Source organism: Andrographis paniculata, unplaced genomic scaffold, assembly GCF_009805555.1.
Source record: "Andrographis paniculata isolate CXL003 unplaced genomic scaffold, ASM980555v1 Contig76END, whole genome shotgun sequence".
In the NCBI taxonomy this organism is placed as follows: Eukaryota; Viridiplantae; Streptophyta; class Magnoliopsida; order Lamiales; family Acanthaceae; genus Andrographis; species Andrographis paniculata.
The window spans coordinates 49,431-66,963 of NW_026137613.1; the positions used below are offsets into that span (position 1 = coordinate 49,431).

General features: G+C 30.6%; 2 protein-coding genes across 2 annotated transcripts; one reads left to right on the plus strand and one right to left on the minus strand.

Annotated features, from left to right (window-relative positions):
• Nucleotides 1-1,510: 1,510 nt before the first annotated feature.
• LOC127266543 (ubiquitin-conjugating enzyme E2 32) lies at nt 1,511-3,652 on the plus strand. Its single transcript, XM_051296810.1, has 5 exons — nt 1,511-1,714; nt 2,258-2,389; nt 2,496-2,580; nt 2,698-2,861; nt 2,939-3,652. Exons 1-5 carry the CDS (start codon nt 1,604-1,606, stop codon nt 3,329-3,331), a joined length of 885 nt encoding a protein of 294 aa, XP_051152767.1. The 5' UTR covers nt 1,511-1,603; the 3' UTR covers nt 3,332-3,652.
• Nucleotides 3,653-14,309: 10,657 nt separating this feature from the next.
• LOC127266438 (transcription factor MYB108-like) lies at nt 14,310-16,671 on the minus strand. The gene is made up of 3 exons (XM_051296687.1): nt 15,987-16,671; nt 15,386-15,515; nt 14,310-15,268 (listed from the first exon to the last, which is right to left on the minus strand). Exons 1-3 carry the CDS (start codon nt 16,192-16,194, stop codon nt 14,578-14,580), a joined length of 1,029 nt encoding a protein of 342 aa, XP_051152644.1. The 5' UTR covers nt 16,195-16,671; the 3' UTR covers nt 14,310-14,577.
• Nucleotides 16,672-17,533: the final 862 nt, after the last annotated feature.

Sequence of the window (17,533 nt, forward strand, 5' to 3'; positions counted from 1 at the left end):
TTTTACGAAAGAAAAATAGTTGATGAGAAGTTTTTGTTTTTTGTTTTTGATTTGGTAGATCTTGTCAGAGAGTTATGGGTTGGTTTCATTTAGATTAATTTTCTCAAACTTTACTATTTTGACAGTCATTGCATTAAACATTATTTTAATACTAAATCCAAATCAAATTTTCTCAAACTCGATCAAAAGAAACACACCATGTTTAAAACAATCTTCTCTCTTTTTTAAAAAAATAAATAAATAAATAAAAATCTGTTACTTGTCAAAATTTTTATTTTAAATGCAATGTATATTTTGGGAGCTAAGTCGACAAAAATAAGCAGGAGCTAAGTTGACAACTGCAATACTTAGATCTTAACTTTCGAAACAACAGATCGACACGAGGGTGCTAATTATCGATATGAGGGTGCTAATTAACGTGTCTATATATAAAATAATTATAGTTATAGAAATATGAAATATAAAATATAGTAGATACGGTAAATATATATATATACAGTAGATAGTGAATTTCTTATATATAGTAGACAGTGAATTTCTCTCCTATTCTTTCTTTTTCTTTTTTTTTTTCATTTCCCCCAATAAAATATCGAGGGAATAAATTTTGGTTTTTTTTTTTTTTAAAAAAAAAAGAAAATATATCGGATCCGATCAATTCTTGGGTATGATAAAATAGGGGTGTCAAAAGTAAACCCGACCCGAAAAATCGAACCCGTTCGACCTGAAATTTTTCAGGTTCGGATTTGGGTATTTCGGGTTTGAAAAAAATCAGGTCGATCCGAACCTGAAACGAAAAAAATTCGTGTCGTGTTCGGGTCGTGTTTCGAGTTGACCTAATAACCTGAAATATCAAAATCAGGTTAGGTTTTGTGTTTTGTGTTTCGTGTTTCAGGTTGACCTTATTATTATCATTTTTATTTTAATTTTTATATTATTTTATATTTAAAATAATATAAAAATTAAAATAAAAATGATATTTTTTAGGTCAATTTAATTTTTTTAAAATTTTCGGGTCTGTTTCGTGTCGGGTTCGTATCGGGTTTGTTCGGATTTCGGGTGACCTAAAACTAATTCAGGTCAACCTGAACCCGACCTGAAAAAATTCGTGTCGTGTTTGGGTCTAGGGTTTTAGGTCAGATTTCGGGTTCGGATCAGGTTCGCATTGACAGTTTTTTTGTTATCGCTCAATCCGACACGAACACGACCCAAAAATACGAATTGACACCCCATGATAAAACCACGAGACAGGAGTTTGTAATGTATGATTGGTTTTGTTTCATGCATGCTAGCTTGTTATGAAACACGCTTATTTTATTTTCTGAAAACGAGTTTGATATAAACGTAAGCGCGTCTTCGGTTATCACTGTAAATTTATTGACATCCGAATGAACCGCTGGGTGGTGAGGGAATAGCCAATTGGCTGCAGACACGTCAACCTGAACCCCCCCTAATGACGTGTTATTATTATTATTATTATTATTATTATTATTGTGGATGTAGATGTGGGGATGTTGAATTGAATCCCTCTTTTATCATTTCATCAACCGACTCTGTTTTTGTTGGTGCGGTGCGATCTTCCGGGGAGGTTCGGTGTTGTGAAGACATGGCGGAGGACAAGTACAATAGAAAGAATCCCGCGGTGAAGAGGATTTTGCAGGAGGTCAAAGAGATGCAGGCGAATCCTTCTGATGATTTCATGAGCCTTCCTCTCGAGGTTTGAATTATTTACGCCTTTTTAGGCTTTACTGGAATATTTTGAGATTGGTTGGATCTGGATTTATGAGATCTCTGATTGTCTGATTCGAATTTCCATTTGATTGATTTAGTTTACAATCGATTCGCAGAGTTGATTTGTGAGCGATAATTGAATTGCGCTCTTATCATTTTCGGTTTACAACATGATGATTTTATACTGTAGGTTAGACGAATTCACCTTGTTTTTTTTTTCTTTTTCTTTTTTTTTTTCTTTATTTTTTTTAAGAAACAGTGGTTTATAAATAATATATATATATATATATATAATTTTTGGCTTCGGCTGTTTTCAGGTTGCTGCGTAATTTTGAATTTGTTTCAATTTTTAATTTTGTCTAAAATTTATTTGTACCTTCTGAAACATGCATCCGTTTAGGGAAGAAAGAAACTGTTTCTGGTTCGTAAATCCTTACCCGTGACATAGGATGGATGTATTGAACTTTTGTTCATAGTTGACGCAATTGTTTTCTCTTGACCTGAGGAGATTGATTGAACTGTATGCCAGGAGAATATATTTGAATGGCAATTTGCGATAAGAGGACCGAAAGATTCAGAGTTTGAGGGAGGAATATATCATGGAAGAATTCAGTTGCCTGCTGAATATCCATTTAAGCCACCTTCGTTTATGTTGCTGACGGTATAGCCTCAATCTTCTAGAGTATCTCACCAGAATCAATTGGACATTTTTGTATGTGCACAAACTTCTTGATAGTACTTTGATCTTTTATTTTATTGTATAACAGCCTAATGGTCGATTTGAGACCCAAACCAAGATATGCTTGAGCATTTCAAATCATCATCCTGAGCACTGGCAGCCATCTTGGAGCGGTGCATTGTTTTGGGAGATCCTTTCTATGCTAATATTTAATCAGGCTAGTAGCATGACATGATAAAAAAGCAATTTGTTAGAGAGTAATGAATTCTGTTGTATGGTTATTTTTGCAGTTCGGACTGCTTTGACAGCATTAATTGCATTTATGCCTACAAGCCCAAATGGTGCACTTGGATCATTGGATTACACAAAAGAAGAGAGGCGGGCCCTTGCAATCAAATCCCGTGAAGCCCCCCCAAAATATGGATCCCCTGAGCGCCAAACGTTGATTGATGAAGTAGGTTGAGTCCTACTGTTTTAATCTCTAGTCTGTATGACATACATGACTTTAAACTAGCGTGTTTGGTCGCTTAGATTCATGAATACATGCTAAGCAAAGCACCTCCGGTACCTCAAGGCAAGGAAGGATCAGAAGTACTGACTGGAGATGACGGGAATGAAAGTCTATCCCAACCACAAAATGAAGTCACTGAAAGCATTACTAATCCATCTGAAGATGCAGCAGCAATTGCTGAAGAGCCTACAGAGACCCCTCCAAGTACCCGTGATCCCCAGGCATCAAATTCGGTTCCGGATGTACCAACAAGTGAGCAGCAGAGGCTTGTGGCAAGGGTGGTTCCCAGACAGGCTGACGATCGTTTGCTGACATGGGCAGCTTTTGGGCTCACAATTGCCATTGTTGTCCTTTTGTTGAAGAAATTCCTGAAAGCTAATGGACACAGTGCAGTGTTTCTCAATGAGTCGTAGATTCAGGTGAGTACTTACAACTTGAACATAGAGATCACATCATAATGGGAATGGGAATGGGAATGGGAATGGGAATGAGAATGAGAATGAGAATGAGAATGAGAATGGGAATTGGAATTGGAATTGGAATTGGAATTGGAATTGGAATTGGAATGGGAATGGGACCGTAACTAGTCCGCATTATCAATTTTTCTTGTGGTTACGTGTGTTTATATGTATTTTCGTTTCAGGGTCTTGGGGATTTTGTATAGAATAATGAATCATTATGCATAAGATTATGCAGTGTTGCCTGCCAGTAATGAATGTGTGGATTAAAAACCAGTGTTGACAACATTTTCTGGCTTTACCATAGCAATTATATATATATATATGTGTGTGTGTGTGTGGATTTGTATTTGTAATTCAGAAATCAGTGTGATGTTGTACGTTGTTTTTGCTAATCCTTCCATCTTTTATTTATGAAGTGAAAATAAGTTTGAAAAAGAACTAAAAGAAGAAAACACCGACTGGGTCTATCGCGGATAGTTTGATTAATGAATTTGTAGTATTCATACTTTGGTATTTAGAAGAGAAAACAAAACATGCTTTAAACTATACAAAGATGCGAAATTAGTAAATATTGTTAAAAAAATGTGAAATTTTTGGCTGACTAAAGTCTTTGGACTAGTCTTGTGTAAGATGATATATGAACAAAAGGTAAGGTAGTTTCAGAAAAAAAGGTAAGGTAGTTTCAAAATTGCTCATTCCAACAAAGTTGTTGTCTGCTCTCTTTTCACTTTAGTTCATTCATATTTTTATAAATTCATCCATATTTTTATCCAATTCTAAGTTATTCTTGAGCTTTCTTCTTACTTCTCTTGGGCGATTATCATTTCTTGGATCAAATTCTCTTCAAGTCGGACTGGACCTTACCATTTTTCCTCCAAAGCATTGCACTTGTCTTTCAAATCTCTCAAAGTCACGGGCCTTTCTTTTTGCTTCACTGGGCATGGTTTTCATAAATCTGCCCACCTTCCAATGATCTGCCATTTCCGCGACCTTAATACGGATTCATTTGGCATAACAAGCAGGACCATCTTGAATTTTTTAAGATCTTGAGCAAAAATAAATGATAGGTTATGTGAACAAATATTTATTTATTTTTTTAAAATATTATCAATGAACAATATAATAATAAATTTTAAAAAATAAAAATTATACTAATCATATAAACAATAAATGAATTATATGTGTCCCAGATATGACTGGCTGGTGTGGAAGTGGACTTCCGAACCTAGTTTGTGATACATAAGAATTTAATTTTATAATTAAAATTAGATTAGATAATTGTTAAGAAAATTTTGGAACAAAGTTAAAAATAAATTTTAATACATATCTTCTTTGGTTAGTCGTGGTTTTAAGAATTGGGTTGGGCACCCAACTCTCAAACGAGGATGTGCCACCTCTTGATCTACAATGGTTTGACTAGCACTTGCGCATTAAACTTCACACATTAAATAAGTTGTAATACTTTTAGAAATTTACATTATATATGTTACCTGGTTTGGAACAAAATTTGAGTCGACTGACTATGTTTGGTATGATTTTAATTTGAAATTATATTATTATTCATTTCATATAATTTTTAATTAAAATATATTACTTTTTAAAAAAAAAAAAATAGCACATTTAAATATTTTTTTTAAAAAAAAAATCAAATTAATATTTTATTTTAAATCAATTTCAAATCTATCAAACAAACCCAATTTATATAAACTCTATGATATTGATAAATTAAGAGTAAGAATCTTGCGCGTGCAAAATGGTAGTGTAGATAAATCTAAAACATTTACTGCAAAGGTGCAATATACTAATGGTAGTGAACTACTGACAAAATCTAGTAGTTCGAAATTCCAAGATTAGCAATTATACGATATCAACTTTTTTAAGCATGTTAATTTAATTATTTATACACATAGTAGGTGGAAATACACAAATACTATGTTTCTTTTAATTGATATTTTCACTTGTTGAATTGTAAATTTGAACTTTTTCAGTCAGCAATTGATGAAAAAACTAAAGTAAAAGTCAAATCATGCTTAGATCTTCACGGTATCGTGTTGATTGAGTCATCAACGACAAGATCTCCCTGAACCCTAGTTATTTTAACCATTTGAATTTATTTGGTTTTAGTGTATAATGTTAAAAGTCTTAATCTTTGTGAGGTTTATAGAAATACTAACTTAGCCTTGTTTTCATTGAAATGAAAGGCCATTGCTTATGTGTCTATGGGTTTTTATGCACTTGACGTTGTAAAATTTTCGTGATTAGTTGCTATGCCAATTTGCTTAATTGAAATTTTGTTTCAAACATTTTGACCACGGTTGAGAGATTTTTTTGAATGAATTGAAATGAGGTTTTGATGAAAGATTTTGATAATGAAAACTGTTGAATATTTTTGCGGGTTAAAAAAAAGCTGATGAAATTCATTAATAGTTGAATTGGAAATATTGTCATTTAGACCGCAATTGGTTCAATCATCTTGATTTTAGTTAGGAAATACAGTTGAGTCTATTTTAATTAAATAGAGAGAGGGGATTGGATTGGATGCTGAATGAAAATCATCAGCACTCATGCTGAACACTTACAAATTGATGATATATAATTAATTATTTAAATTAAAATAATTAATTTCAAGTATTCAGGCATATGTGCTGAAATTTTTTATTCAGCACATAATTAAAAATAACATAGTATAATTTTATTTTTTATTCTTTCATATTTATAGATATAATATAATAGGGGATTTTAAATAAAAATACCAAATTAAAAATTTATGAAAAAAATATCCTACAACTAAAAAATAAATTCAATAAAATAACTTTCCACACAATTTGAATAGTAAATCATTGATAAATATTTAATTTCATTAGTTATAACCACGGACACTCACCTAATAATTATTCTTCATTATTTATTCAAAAATCACAAGTTAATTGCTTTTCAAATTAAACTACAACATTTGTGATATTACCAAAAAAATATTTATTAGTCTAACTGTACTGTGAGCTAGAAGATCCTAACTCATTTCAACAATTAACTATTGAATTTGTTTAAAATTTATTTTGTAATTTGGTAAAAGTGTTTGCTCTAAGTTGCTATTTGAACTAAGTTAAAAATGCAATTAGAGATACTCAATTTAATTTAAGTATCTATATATTATGTATTTGAGATCAGTGTCTGATTATTTAATTATGAGATTTTTGAGATTTTTTTATTTTTTACAGTTTGTATCATATTATAGTGGGGTATTTACAGTTTTTAAAATTTATATATTTTTTTATAGTTTCTTTTATAGTATTAGTTGATATATATACACTTTTAAAATTTTATAAAGTTTTTTTTTTTTAATTTACTTTTTATTTGGTTGAAACTCATATTTTCATCTTTTTTTTTTTTTCATATTCTTTAATGAATTTAATTTTATATTTATTTTGATTTAAGAAAAAGACAAAGATGAAGATGCAGAAGGAATGTAGGTTTATAATTTCGATTTTTTTTAAGTTTAAAAAAACATAATTAGTTCTATAGATTATATTTTTATAATTATTTTTATTTGATCTGTATATATTTTTTGGTGTCAAAACCTTAAGCATTCAAATCATATTGTATCATTATTATATGATTTTTCTTTTTCAATTAGTTTCATCATTCTTATATAAAAATTTTCCTTTTTTTTATTTTACCATTTTGGAGAAGATATTTAATCACGAATTTATTTTTATACTTTTTTATAGTGTATAAATAATTTAATATGATATTTATTTATATTTTGCAAGATCTTATTTATTTTACATTTTTTTTTATAAACTTAATAATATTTATAATTGATAATTTCTAAATTATTTAAATCTCATTTTCTATTCTTATATTAACTTTTTTTTCATGAATTTTTTTTAACTTTATCGCTTTCCAAAAGATATTGAATTCAACAAGTACTAAAATATATTTCATTCGTCCCGACAAAGATGAAACATTTTGTTTGGACATGAGAATTTATGTAGTATAAATTAGTTATTTAAATAGTAAATACTATTATTATTTAATTATTAAAGTTTTTTTTTAATATGTGTTTGAATATTTTAAATATTATATGTTAGAGAATACATTTTATTAATACAAACAAAAAAATTTATTTATTTATTTATCATTAACCTAAATTAGTTTTGTAAAAAAATTGAGAGTTTTAAAGGTAAATAAAATATTTGTTAATTAAGGAGACATAAATAAAAGGTTTTGAGTAGGTCATATGTGTAAAATATTAAAAATTTAATTAAATTTATTTATATTTTTTAAATGTATTTAAGATCGATAAATTTATTAAAAATAGAAAAATGTCATATTTTGTGGAACGGACAAAAAAAAAACGAAAATGAGTCATCTGTGGCGAGACCAATGAAATATTATTTTATTGATTTGTATTTACTATGTAAATTTATTGTTAATTCTTATCTATCATGTATATTATATTCAATTAATATATATTTGAATAATTTTAAACTAAGTTTAGTCAATTTTATAAATTTTAAATAATTTTCTTTAATATAATATTTTTATTTATAAGTTAATGTCTAATTTTATTTTAAAAAATAAGTATGAATAATTGTAGTTGATATTTCAGTGATACTATTTATTGAATTAAATTACTTTTTGCTTATTTATTAAATTTGCAATTCAAAATTAAGATAAATTATCCACAATTTTTTATAAAAAAAAAAATACTAAAAATAAGTTTTTAAAACAAATTCTCTATTTTATTTAAGTAGTTGTTCTGATGTGTATAAATAATTTAATTATGTCATATATAATAATTATATTAAAAATTGTTACATAATTATCCTACGGTATATACTTACTTTATAATTATTTTTTTAACTTATAATTATAATTTTTTTTTATTTTTTATATGAATATTAAATTTTATCTATTACTAGATAAATTGACCATATTGATGTTCAAAATATCTGAAGTGAAACTAATTTTACAAAGATGGTATGTTATTGTTATATAATTATAGCACAATATAGTTACTTTATAATTAATTTTTTCAATTTAAAAATTTAATTTTCAATTTTTATATGAATATTAAGTTTTCCGTATTATTGGACGAATGAACCATATTGATGTTCAAAATATTTGAAGTGAAACTAATTTTATAAAAATTGTATGTTTATATAACTATAAATACATCGCAATTTTTTTATTTATATTTTATATAAAAAAATTTAATATGGGTATGGTGCTAATTTGACAATAAAAGACAATACCGTAAGTATGAATTTAAAATTGTCAACTATTCTATTTTAAAAATTTACAAAATCAGATATATTTTGCACGTATAAATATATAATTGACACATTTATGAATTATGTTTACATATGTATAGTACTAACTATATCTTCATGGAGATAATAAAACAAATTGTCACATAGTAAACTTACTATTAATTGTTGATTAATTTTAACAATATTTGTATCTTTATACAAAATATTTGAATGTAATTAATTATTTTTTTAATATTATTTTAACCATTTATACAAACCAACACTAGTTAATCTTTATAACAATTGAAATATATAACCACTCCACTAAACTAAGGATTATAGAATATTAAATTTTGGAACCACTAAAATATTTAGCAATAAAATAAATACTATAAATAAGAAAATCTAATTTTATAAATTCATACCAAGTCATTTCTTACCCTATTTCTCCTTGAGAATGTTGAACACTTTGTTTTGTTGTTCTTTCTTCTTATCTCCAAAGTGGTGCCCCCTTCAATTTGTTTTCTTTCATTTGTACTCTAATTTTGCAATAAATGAGTTTTTGGGTCTTTTAAATAATTTTTATTACTTTTATTCTATTTTTCTTCAAATTTTACCAATTTTGTTTTTTTTCACTAACATATAAAAAATAAATAATAAATATGAAAATAATATAAAATAAATCAAATCGGTCAAAAATTGATTTTAATATTAATATTTATAGCGTGCGATTTTTATGCATCACGTAGCATCCAATAGTACAGGTCCGCCCATAGAAGCTTTGCCCGGAGCTCATCTCCAAAAGAGGCCCAAGTGCCCCCAATTGTCATATATATATATATATATATATATATATATATATATATATATATATATATATATTTATTTATTTATTTATTTTTAACTAATTTATTAATTATGTATTTATTTGTGTTTCTAGGGTGTTTAATATTTATTGTTTTTGGTGCTTTTATTGTAAGATATGAAATTTGTGTATGTACATGGTATATTATATTTATTTATTTTAAAAAATGGTGTATTTTATAATAGTAAACAAATGTACTCTTTAAGTTTTTTCTATTTGATCTATATTTTTATTATTTATTCAAATTAAATAATTTTTTAATTTAAAATATTTATTATTTTCAAAATACACAAAAAATATCACATAACACAAAATAAGCTATTTAAGTGGTTTTATTTAATAAATTTTTGACACACATTAACATTAATATTATCATAAAATGCAATATATGCATGTGTGCTCACATAATATATATAATACATTCTATCAATGGACAAAAAAAATCAATAATTTAATAATATTATTTTTTATATTATTAATATGGTTATTGTATTTAGTATAAAAAATATATTTCAAACTAAAAATATTAATAAACATACTTTTTTTATTTTAATCTTTTGATATATAAAAAATAATTTTATTATTAAATTTAAATTTAAATTTTTACAATAAAAAATATATACTTAAGGGCTCTTTCTTTTTTCTTTTTGATTTTGCCCCGAACTCTATAATAGTCAGAAACGAACATGTCAGCGAATATGATATTCATATTATTCCAATTGAAAAAGAACGTCCTGTTAAAGAAATGTTTCAACAAGTTCTTAAAAAAACAGCAGATAAACTTTTAAGACAATTAAAAAATATGTTAATGAATCCTCTAATAGATCTGAATGCACTAGATAAAATGATTTCAAGAGCTTATTATGATGCTCTCAAAATACTTGAGAATTCGCAATGCCAACAGCCTTTGCCAAACCATATTGTAAAGAAGTACCCCCTTGCCCCTTCCCCAAAATGCAAGGAGATCGGAAAGCATTCAATCATATCGTAAATTAAATTTCTTTCAATTTATTGATATGAGATATTTTTTTCAAAAAGAGTTGTCTCTATTCTCTAAATTTCACCACAGAAAATATATTCCAAAAGATACTTTTACTAGTCATTAGGGACTTGACAACAACAATGTTCCTTCCCAAAGTCTACCAACAGAAAAACTTTAAGAGCATCGGTAAAAGAAGCCGCGTGAGTTTTTTCCCAATGTTTGTCTTTCAAAACCTTTAGAAAGTCAAAGAAATTGAGGGCAAAAGTGCTCTATGATCTTCTAGAGAAAAAAAAGATGATTAACAGATAATAAAAAATGAACAAACAGACCGATTTTTAACGAAATAATGTAAGAAGACAATCTGAATTTTAGATGATAAAATTTCTTTTGCAAAAAAAAATATGCAAATAAATTCATTAAAAAAAGGTAGGGTAGGAAATTGAACCCAAGTCAATTGGATATTTACTTAAATTTTCATTGTTATTTTACATTAAACTTGTTAAATTGAAAACACATATACACATATAACACAATATATTAAAATTCTTGTCGTCACGTTAAGTGTTAAAAGAAGACAAACGGAACACGATTTGAGTGTAGAGATGAAGAAGTGGAAGATTTGTGTTTTTAGAACCACTCGACTTGAGTTGTGCAATGGGCAATGGCTTCTACAGCTGCCACGCGCCCCCCCAGAACATATATTCCTCTGGCCGCCCGCCACCTTCCGTCTCACATTGGGCATTGGTTGTAATGGTGGGTTCGCCCTCGTAATTTGTGGATGTGCCTTATGTTGAAAGTCTCCTGGCGGTGTTGGGTCGGTCCCGATTGAGGTGGTCAGGCAGCGAATACCTTATAGGCGGTACAAAGTGGGCAGGGAATGTCCATTGGTTGGTCTTGGTTTGAGGGGAGGATTGTTGGGTGCAAACTCAAGTCCCATATTAGAAGTTGCGAAGAAAAATTTGACACCTTATAAGTCCCAAGTGAACTCCACTAGTATACTAGTATGAAGCCTTTTGGAGAATATCCAAAAACAAATCCGTGCGGGCTCAGCCCAAAGCGGACAATATCATACTGGTGTTGAGTTGGTCCAGTCCCAACAAATACCCAATATTATACTTTCAAACGTATTATAATTATTATAAATTAAATAGTTAAAACTTAATTGATACTCCCTCCGCTCCAAACACTCTACAATTTTTTTTTTTTTATTTGTCTCATACTCACTGCAATATTTTCAAATTTAAAAATATTTAATAATATTTATATACATATATTAATATACACTTCACTTTATCCCATCACATCACTCAAATAAAAAAATAAATAATCATTTCTCTCTCCAATTACATTACTTAATATCCACCTAAATTCACGTGCCAAACACAAATGATACATGGTATTTGGGACGGAGGGAAGATTAAATTTAAATTCAAATTATTAATCTATAAATAGAAATGGCAGGAGCTGATAAAATCAAAATTAATTCATTGAATTAGTAATTTGAAGTTAAGAAAATGTCTGATAAATAAGAATGATTAAGGGAATAATTAATTAAATTATTATTTATTATCTCACATTGGAAGTTAAACACAAAGGTGAAGGTGTTTATATACAAGGTGCAACTCTGGTTTTTACACTGTTGATTTAATTCAATTAATATATATATATAACAATATATAATAAATAATAATATACGATAATACAATATACAATAAATATTTCTACATCATGTTATAGTATAATATATAGTATATTATATTATTAATCTTCAGCATAATAAATATATGCATTGAAAACACAGAGTATAATATATAAATTGTCATAGCATATGCTTCCACGCGTGCCTTGCAATTAAACTGTTGATTGTTCCCGGTGGATCTCGAAACCGTGACATAAAAGTATAACTAGATAATAAGTATGCCCAGCGTACACGGGCCAATGGATCCACACCGCCCTCTCTTTATTCTCATGCTAATATTCTAGCAATTATTATTACTACTACTACTTTTGTCGTACAGTAAAACTATCTCAGTAATTATGTATACCACTGTGGTACAATTTACCACGTTTTTCAAACCCTAAATCTTGACTACAATGCCGTCCATTTTATACTGCATGCTTTAATTCAATTAATCAATTCCTTTAGTAACAATTAAACTTAAAAATTAGAAATGAATGAATTAATGCCGTCAATTAATTAGCTTGAATATTTTGTATTGGCTAGATAGGGGTTGGGGTCAGGTAGAGGTAGGGTAGGATAGATTAGGGATTGGTTCCCACATCCAGCATAACATACAAACGTACATACATATTAATGCGTGTCAACGATATATACACACATACATACATACATACATGAATATATATATATATATTCCCCTGAAAATGACCATGTGTATGTATATGTCAACTCTCGAATTTCAACATGCACAACAACACAAGCTGCGGGAAGACAGATATATAGATCATGTCCATGTAGTAATAATACACCTAATTAAGTATACATAATTGTGGGGGCATGGATCCCATGCTGATCCGCGCCCTAATTGTGGGCATATGTTGTACCGTGCATGCAAGGCAGGGCAGGGTGGGGGGGTGGGGTTATAACTTATATGCATATATATACTAGTATTAATTAGCGATCGAATACATCTTCTTTCTTTCTAAGTGTGCAGCAGTGTAGTGTAGTGTAGTGTAGTTTGATTAATTAATTGTGCCGATTAGGCACCAAGAAGGCAGCAGCAGCAATCCATTCAACACTATAATTTACTACTCGCACACGTCCACTAGCACCCACTACATTCTCTACCTCTCTCATTTAGTCTCATCGCAATTCTCCTCAATCAACTTTTCATTTCTTTCCTAGCTCCTTCTCTTTAACAACAACAAGAAGACAAACAACATGCATGAACTTCCAGCTTAAAATATATATATATATATATATATATATCTCTCTCTTTAAGAATTTTTAAGTAATGCACACACATATAAATATATATATATATTATTTCATGTTCCCTAAGTCATTTTTTCCTTATTCTGCAGCTGATCTACAACTAAACAATAATGAGGCTTTATTTAATTTCATATAATACTGTTCTGAAGGCTGGAAGCTACATATGGCGGCTCCAAAATTCAACATGATTCGGATACTTAAAAGATTGAAATATAATATATAGATGACAACCAAAAAGAAGACATTTAACAAATAATTCATGTAAAGATACCGTGGCATCAATTATATGTGCACCTCTCTTTACACACACACATACATATATATATATATAATATGTCCTTGTTCACTGATAATTAATAGATCAAAAGGCACAATAATCCTCCTGTAAGAAATGAAGGAAGCTGCCAAGAACATATCTATGTATGCATAGCTAATTCCAAGGAATTGGTGATATGTATATATATATATATATGTATGTATATATGTATTCAAACCCTGTTTATTGCATCAGAAATGGAGTTTCTGCACTCCAATGCATAGCTATTTTTTACACCAAAAATGGTGTTTGCTACGTTGCAACACTGTAGCAATCCCATTTTACAACGTTATATTGTTTGTTTTTTTTAAAAATATATATATATTTGCATGCTAATTCTTTTATTTATTTTTAATTTTGAATTTTTTTAAAAAAATAATATTAATTGTAAATATAAAAATTTAATTTAAAATAATTTATAAAATAGAATATTTTAAGAATATTTTTTTTGAAGTAAAAAATAGAATTGTTGATTAGAGTAAAAATACTGTAACAATTCAATTTTTGAGGTTAAAATTGTATAAATAGAATGCGTGGGTTGGAGATGGCCTATGCGTTACCTATTTTCTTTTCTTTCACCCCAACCACCCAAGTTAACTTTTTTTCTTTTACCACCCAAGTTAAATTAAATCCCGTAGAAACATGAAAATCAGAAGAAGACCATTCATAGACAAAAAAAAAAAAAAAAAAGTGTGAAAATTACTGATCATCAGGGATGGCAGTAGCTCTCCACGTACAATTAATTCTATGAATCCATCGACGATCATATATTTGTTGGTGTTGATTATTGAACTATGGCGGTTGATCAATTTAATTTTATTAAGTCAGACGGTGGTGTTGAATTGATGTTGTAAGAACCACATGTCATCAACATTCCACAGATTTTCGGAATCATGATCTCCAGTACCGTCGTCGTCTATCCACTGGTTGGTGTGCTCCATATTGAAATGATGATCCTGCAGCCCTTGGTTGAAATAGGCTGCTGCTGCAGTATCGGATACTGCAGATTGGTCGCCGCCCGCGTAGGGAATTAGTACTTGATTGCAGCAGCTGGCCGCGGGGCAATAATCTTGATGATTGAGCACTGTGGGGTAATTGTTGTAGCACTCTGAGACCTGCTGCGTCCCAAATGAATCTGACGAATTTTCCGGCGTAGTAGCGGCGGCGGCGGTGGTGGTGTAGGGGGCGAAATTAGGGTGCGGGTGGGGGTGGGGCTGGGGCTGGGACATGATCTGATCGGGAGCAGTACTGATCGTGGTGTGGAGATTGTAAGAGGCGGAGGGGGAGGAGGACGAGGACGAGGACGAGGATGAGTTGGAAGAGGACGATGCAGCGGCAGCAGCTTGGATTCTTTCGACCAATCTGGGCATCCAGAGATAACGCATGGTATCCTTGAATTGCTTGCTGTTCACGTCACATTTGAGCTGCTTGGCATGTTTCTGGACTCGTGTTCTCCAGTAGTTCTTGATTTCATTGTCGGTTCTGCCGGGCAGGTGCTGCGCAATTTTGGACCACCTGCGTGCCATGCGCAAGCAAGCAAATTGATTAATCAATCCAGTAATATTAATTGAATCATTCATCTTACACAATCCACATATAATTGATTATATATATATATATATATATATACACCTGTTGCCCCAACGAGAATGGAGCTCGAGAATCAAAAGCTGTTCTTCCAGAGTGATGTTCCCCCGGCGGACGTCGGGTCGCAGATAGTTAAGCCACCTCAATCTGCAGCTCTTTCCAGTTCTCTTGAGGCCTGCCGGCAGGCATGCACCCATATCATTCCATATGTACATATATATATATATATATATTATTGAATATTGATTCATAATCCATCATTAATCCAGATGACTGAATTAAGAAAGAAATTAAACAAGATTGGTAAAGTTAATAATTAGTCCCATAACATATACATATGGCATGGAATATAAATTCCAAATTCCTATAAATTAATTAAACCCCCGTGTAATTGATTACTTTATATTAACGGCGCGCTGATTCATGAACTTGCCCAGGCTCTACTTTTTGCTTTAGCCCCTCAATACTCGACTTTGATCGCTAATTAAGGGACGTTCTGCTCAAGTCTTATCCATGTAATAAATTCAATCACGAAAGAATATATAGACGCCACGCCATGCCATGATGATCTCCGCTAGATGTATGTATGTATGTATGTATTGTGGTAGGTAGCTATATCGATAAATGATGGCAGTGGAAGTGGTACCTGCGCAGCGAGCGAGGGAATTCCAGCGACCTTCTCCGTGATGAGCTATGTAATTGACGAGGGTGAAATCTTCTTCCACCGTCCAGGGCCCTCTTCTTAGGTCCATTTCGTCCTCCTCGCTCTGCACCTGCACCTGCTGCTGCTGCTGCTGGTTGTAGTTGCAGCTTGCAGTAGCCTTACTACCACCACCACCACCCTGTGCCTCCATCACTAACTACTTAATTAAATTTCTCAGAGGATGGGTGGATAGAGTCGGTCAGTCTTCTTACAAAAACAGACCTGCTAGCAAGCTCCCTAAACGAATGAAACAACAAGCAACCTAATAAGATTAAGGTGATGGGTGGATTCAGGATTGGATTGAGATTTGATTTGATTTGCTGGATGGAGGGAAGGATGGATGCAGCAGCGACACCAATTCAATTGAGAAAGATAGCAGAGGGACAGACAGGCAGACAGTCTGATTGGAAGATGATCGACGACCGAGTTTAATTTAATCGATGATGAACGGAATAAGTTAGGAAATAGGCGCAGTTGAAGAAGAAGACCAAGACGAAGACGACAGATAAGATGGATGGATGGATGGATGGATGGATGGAGGAAATAAAGGTGGGGGAAGGGGGAATTTATATAGACACTAACTAATACTGATCTCTTTATGCTCTCTCTCTGGTCTCTGCTGCTGGATGGGATTAACAGAATTTAATTAAGATTATTCATTCATTACGGGCATGCGCATGTGACCCTGTGAGGGACACGGAGAGGAACTTAACGTAATTTAATTTTACTTTATTTTATTATGTTAGGGAAGCCAAGCCGCAATTGGGGATATGGGAGTATCATATCATTCATATCAAGATCAATATCTACATCTATATCTATGTCAATATCATATATCCTCTATATAATGTAAAGTAAGAAGAAGAAGAAAGAAGAAGAGGGCCCTTAGCTTGCTATTTTAATTAATGCTATTTATTAATTACTTGATTAATTATTTAAGCAAGTAAGCACGCACTTGAGAGCACCTCCTTCTTAAATACTACTACTTCTTAAACCACCCCCCCCCCCCCCTCTCTATTATTTCTTTCTTTCTTCTTAATTTTATTAATATTCCATGTATCACAAACATTATAATTACTGCTGAGTGGGGAGCTTGGAAGTTTGACACTTTAGACTTTTCTTATGTCCCTCGCCTCTTCTCTTCTGTGGAAATTTGAAACTTTTTTTTATGTTCTGTCAGTTAATGGATTTTGAAAATGGAAAAATAAAAAAATTGAATATTTAACGTGAATCTTGTTAATATATATATTTATATATTTGAAAAAAAAAAAAAAACAATTACTGTTGATATGAATATTGTCAAAAATTCCGATGCTGTCTATGTCATATCATTTTGCTCGTTTGTCACATCAACTTGTCCTGAAATATTTGACTAAATCTGGCTTGTATTCGTCGTTGTTGCCGCATTCCCACATTGAATTGTGAATTGTTATTCATATCATACTGGTGCACTCCCAAAATCCCCTATTTATATATATACTAGAACACGC

Bases quoted from the DNA above. Each gene is read 5' to 3' on its own strand.
- LOC127266543 (XM_051296810.1), top strand. From the start codon at position 1,604: ATGGCGGAGGACAAGTACAATAGAAAGAATCCCGCGGTGAAGAGGATT. The intron at 2,390-2,495 runs GTATAGCCTCAA...ATTGTATAACAG, and splicing joins CTTCGTTTATGTTGCTGACG to CCTAATGGTCGATTTGAGAC. The intron at 2,862-2,938 runs GTAGGTTGAGTC...TTGGTCGCTTAG, and splicing joins GCCAAACGTTGATTGATGAA to ATTCATGAATACATGCTAAG.
- LOC127266438 (XM_051296687.1), bottom strand. From the start codon at position 16,194: ATGGAGGCACAGGGTGGTGGTGGTGGTAGTAAGGCTACTGCAAGCTGC. The intron at 15,516-15,986 runs GTACCACTTCCA...GCCTGCCGGCAG, and splicing joins TTCCCTCGCTCGCTGCGCAG to GCCTCAAGAGAACTGGAAAG. The intron at 15,269-15,385 runs GTGTATATATAT...CATGGCACGCAG, and splicing joins CATTCTCGTTGGGGCAACAG to GTGGTCCAAAATTGCGCAGC.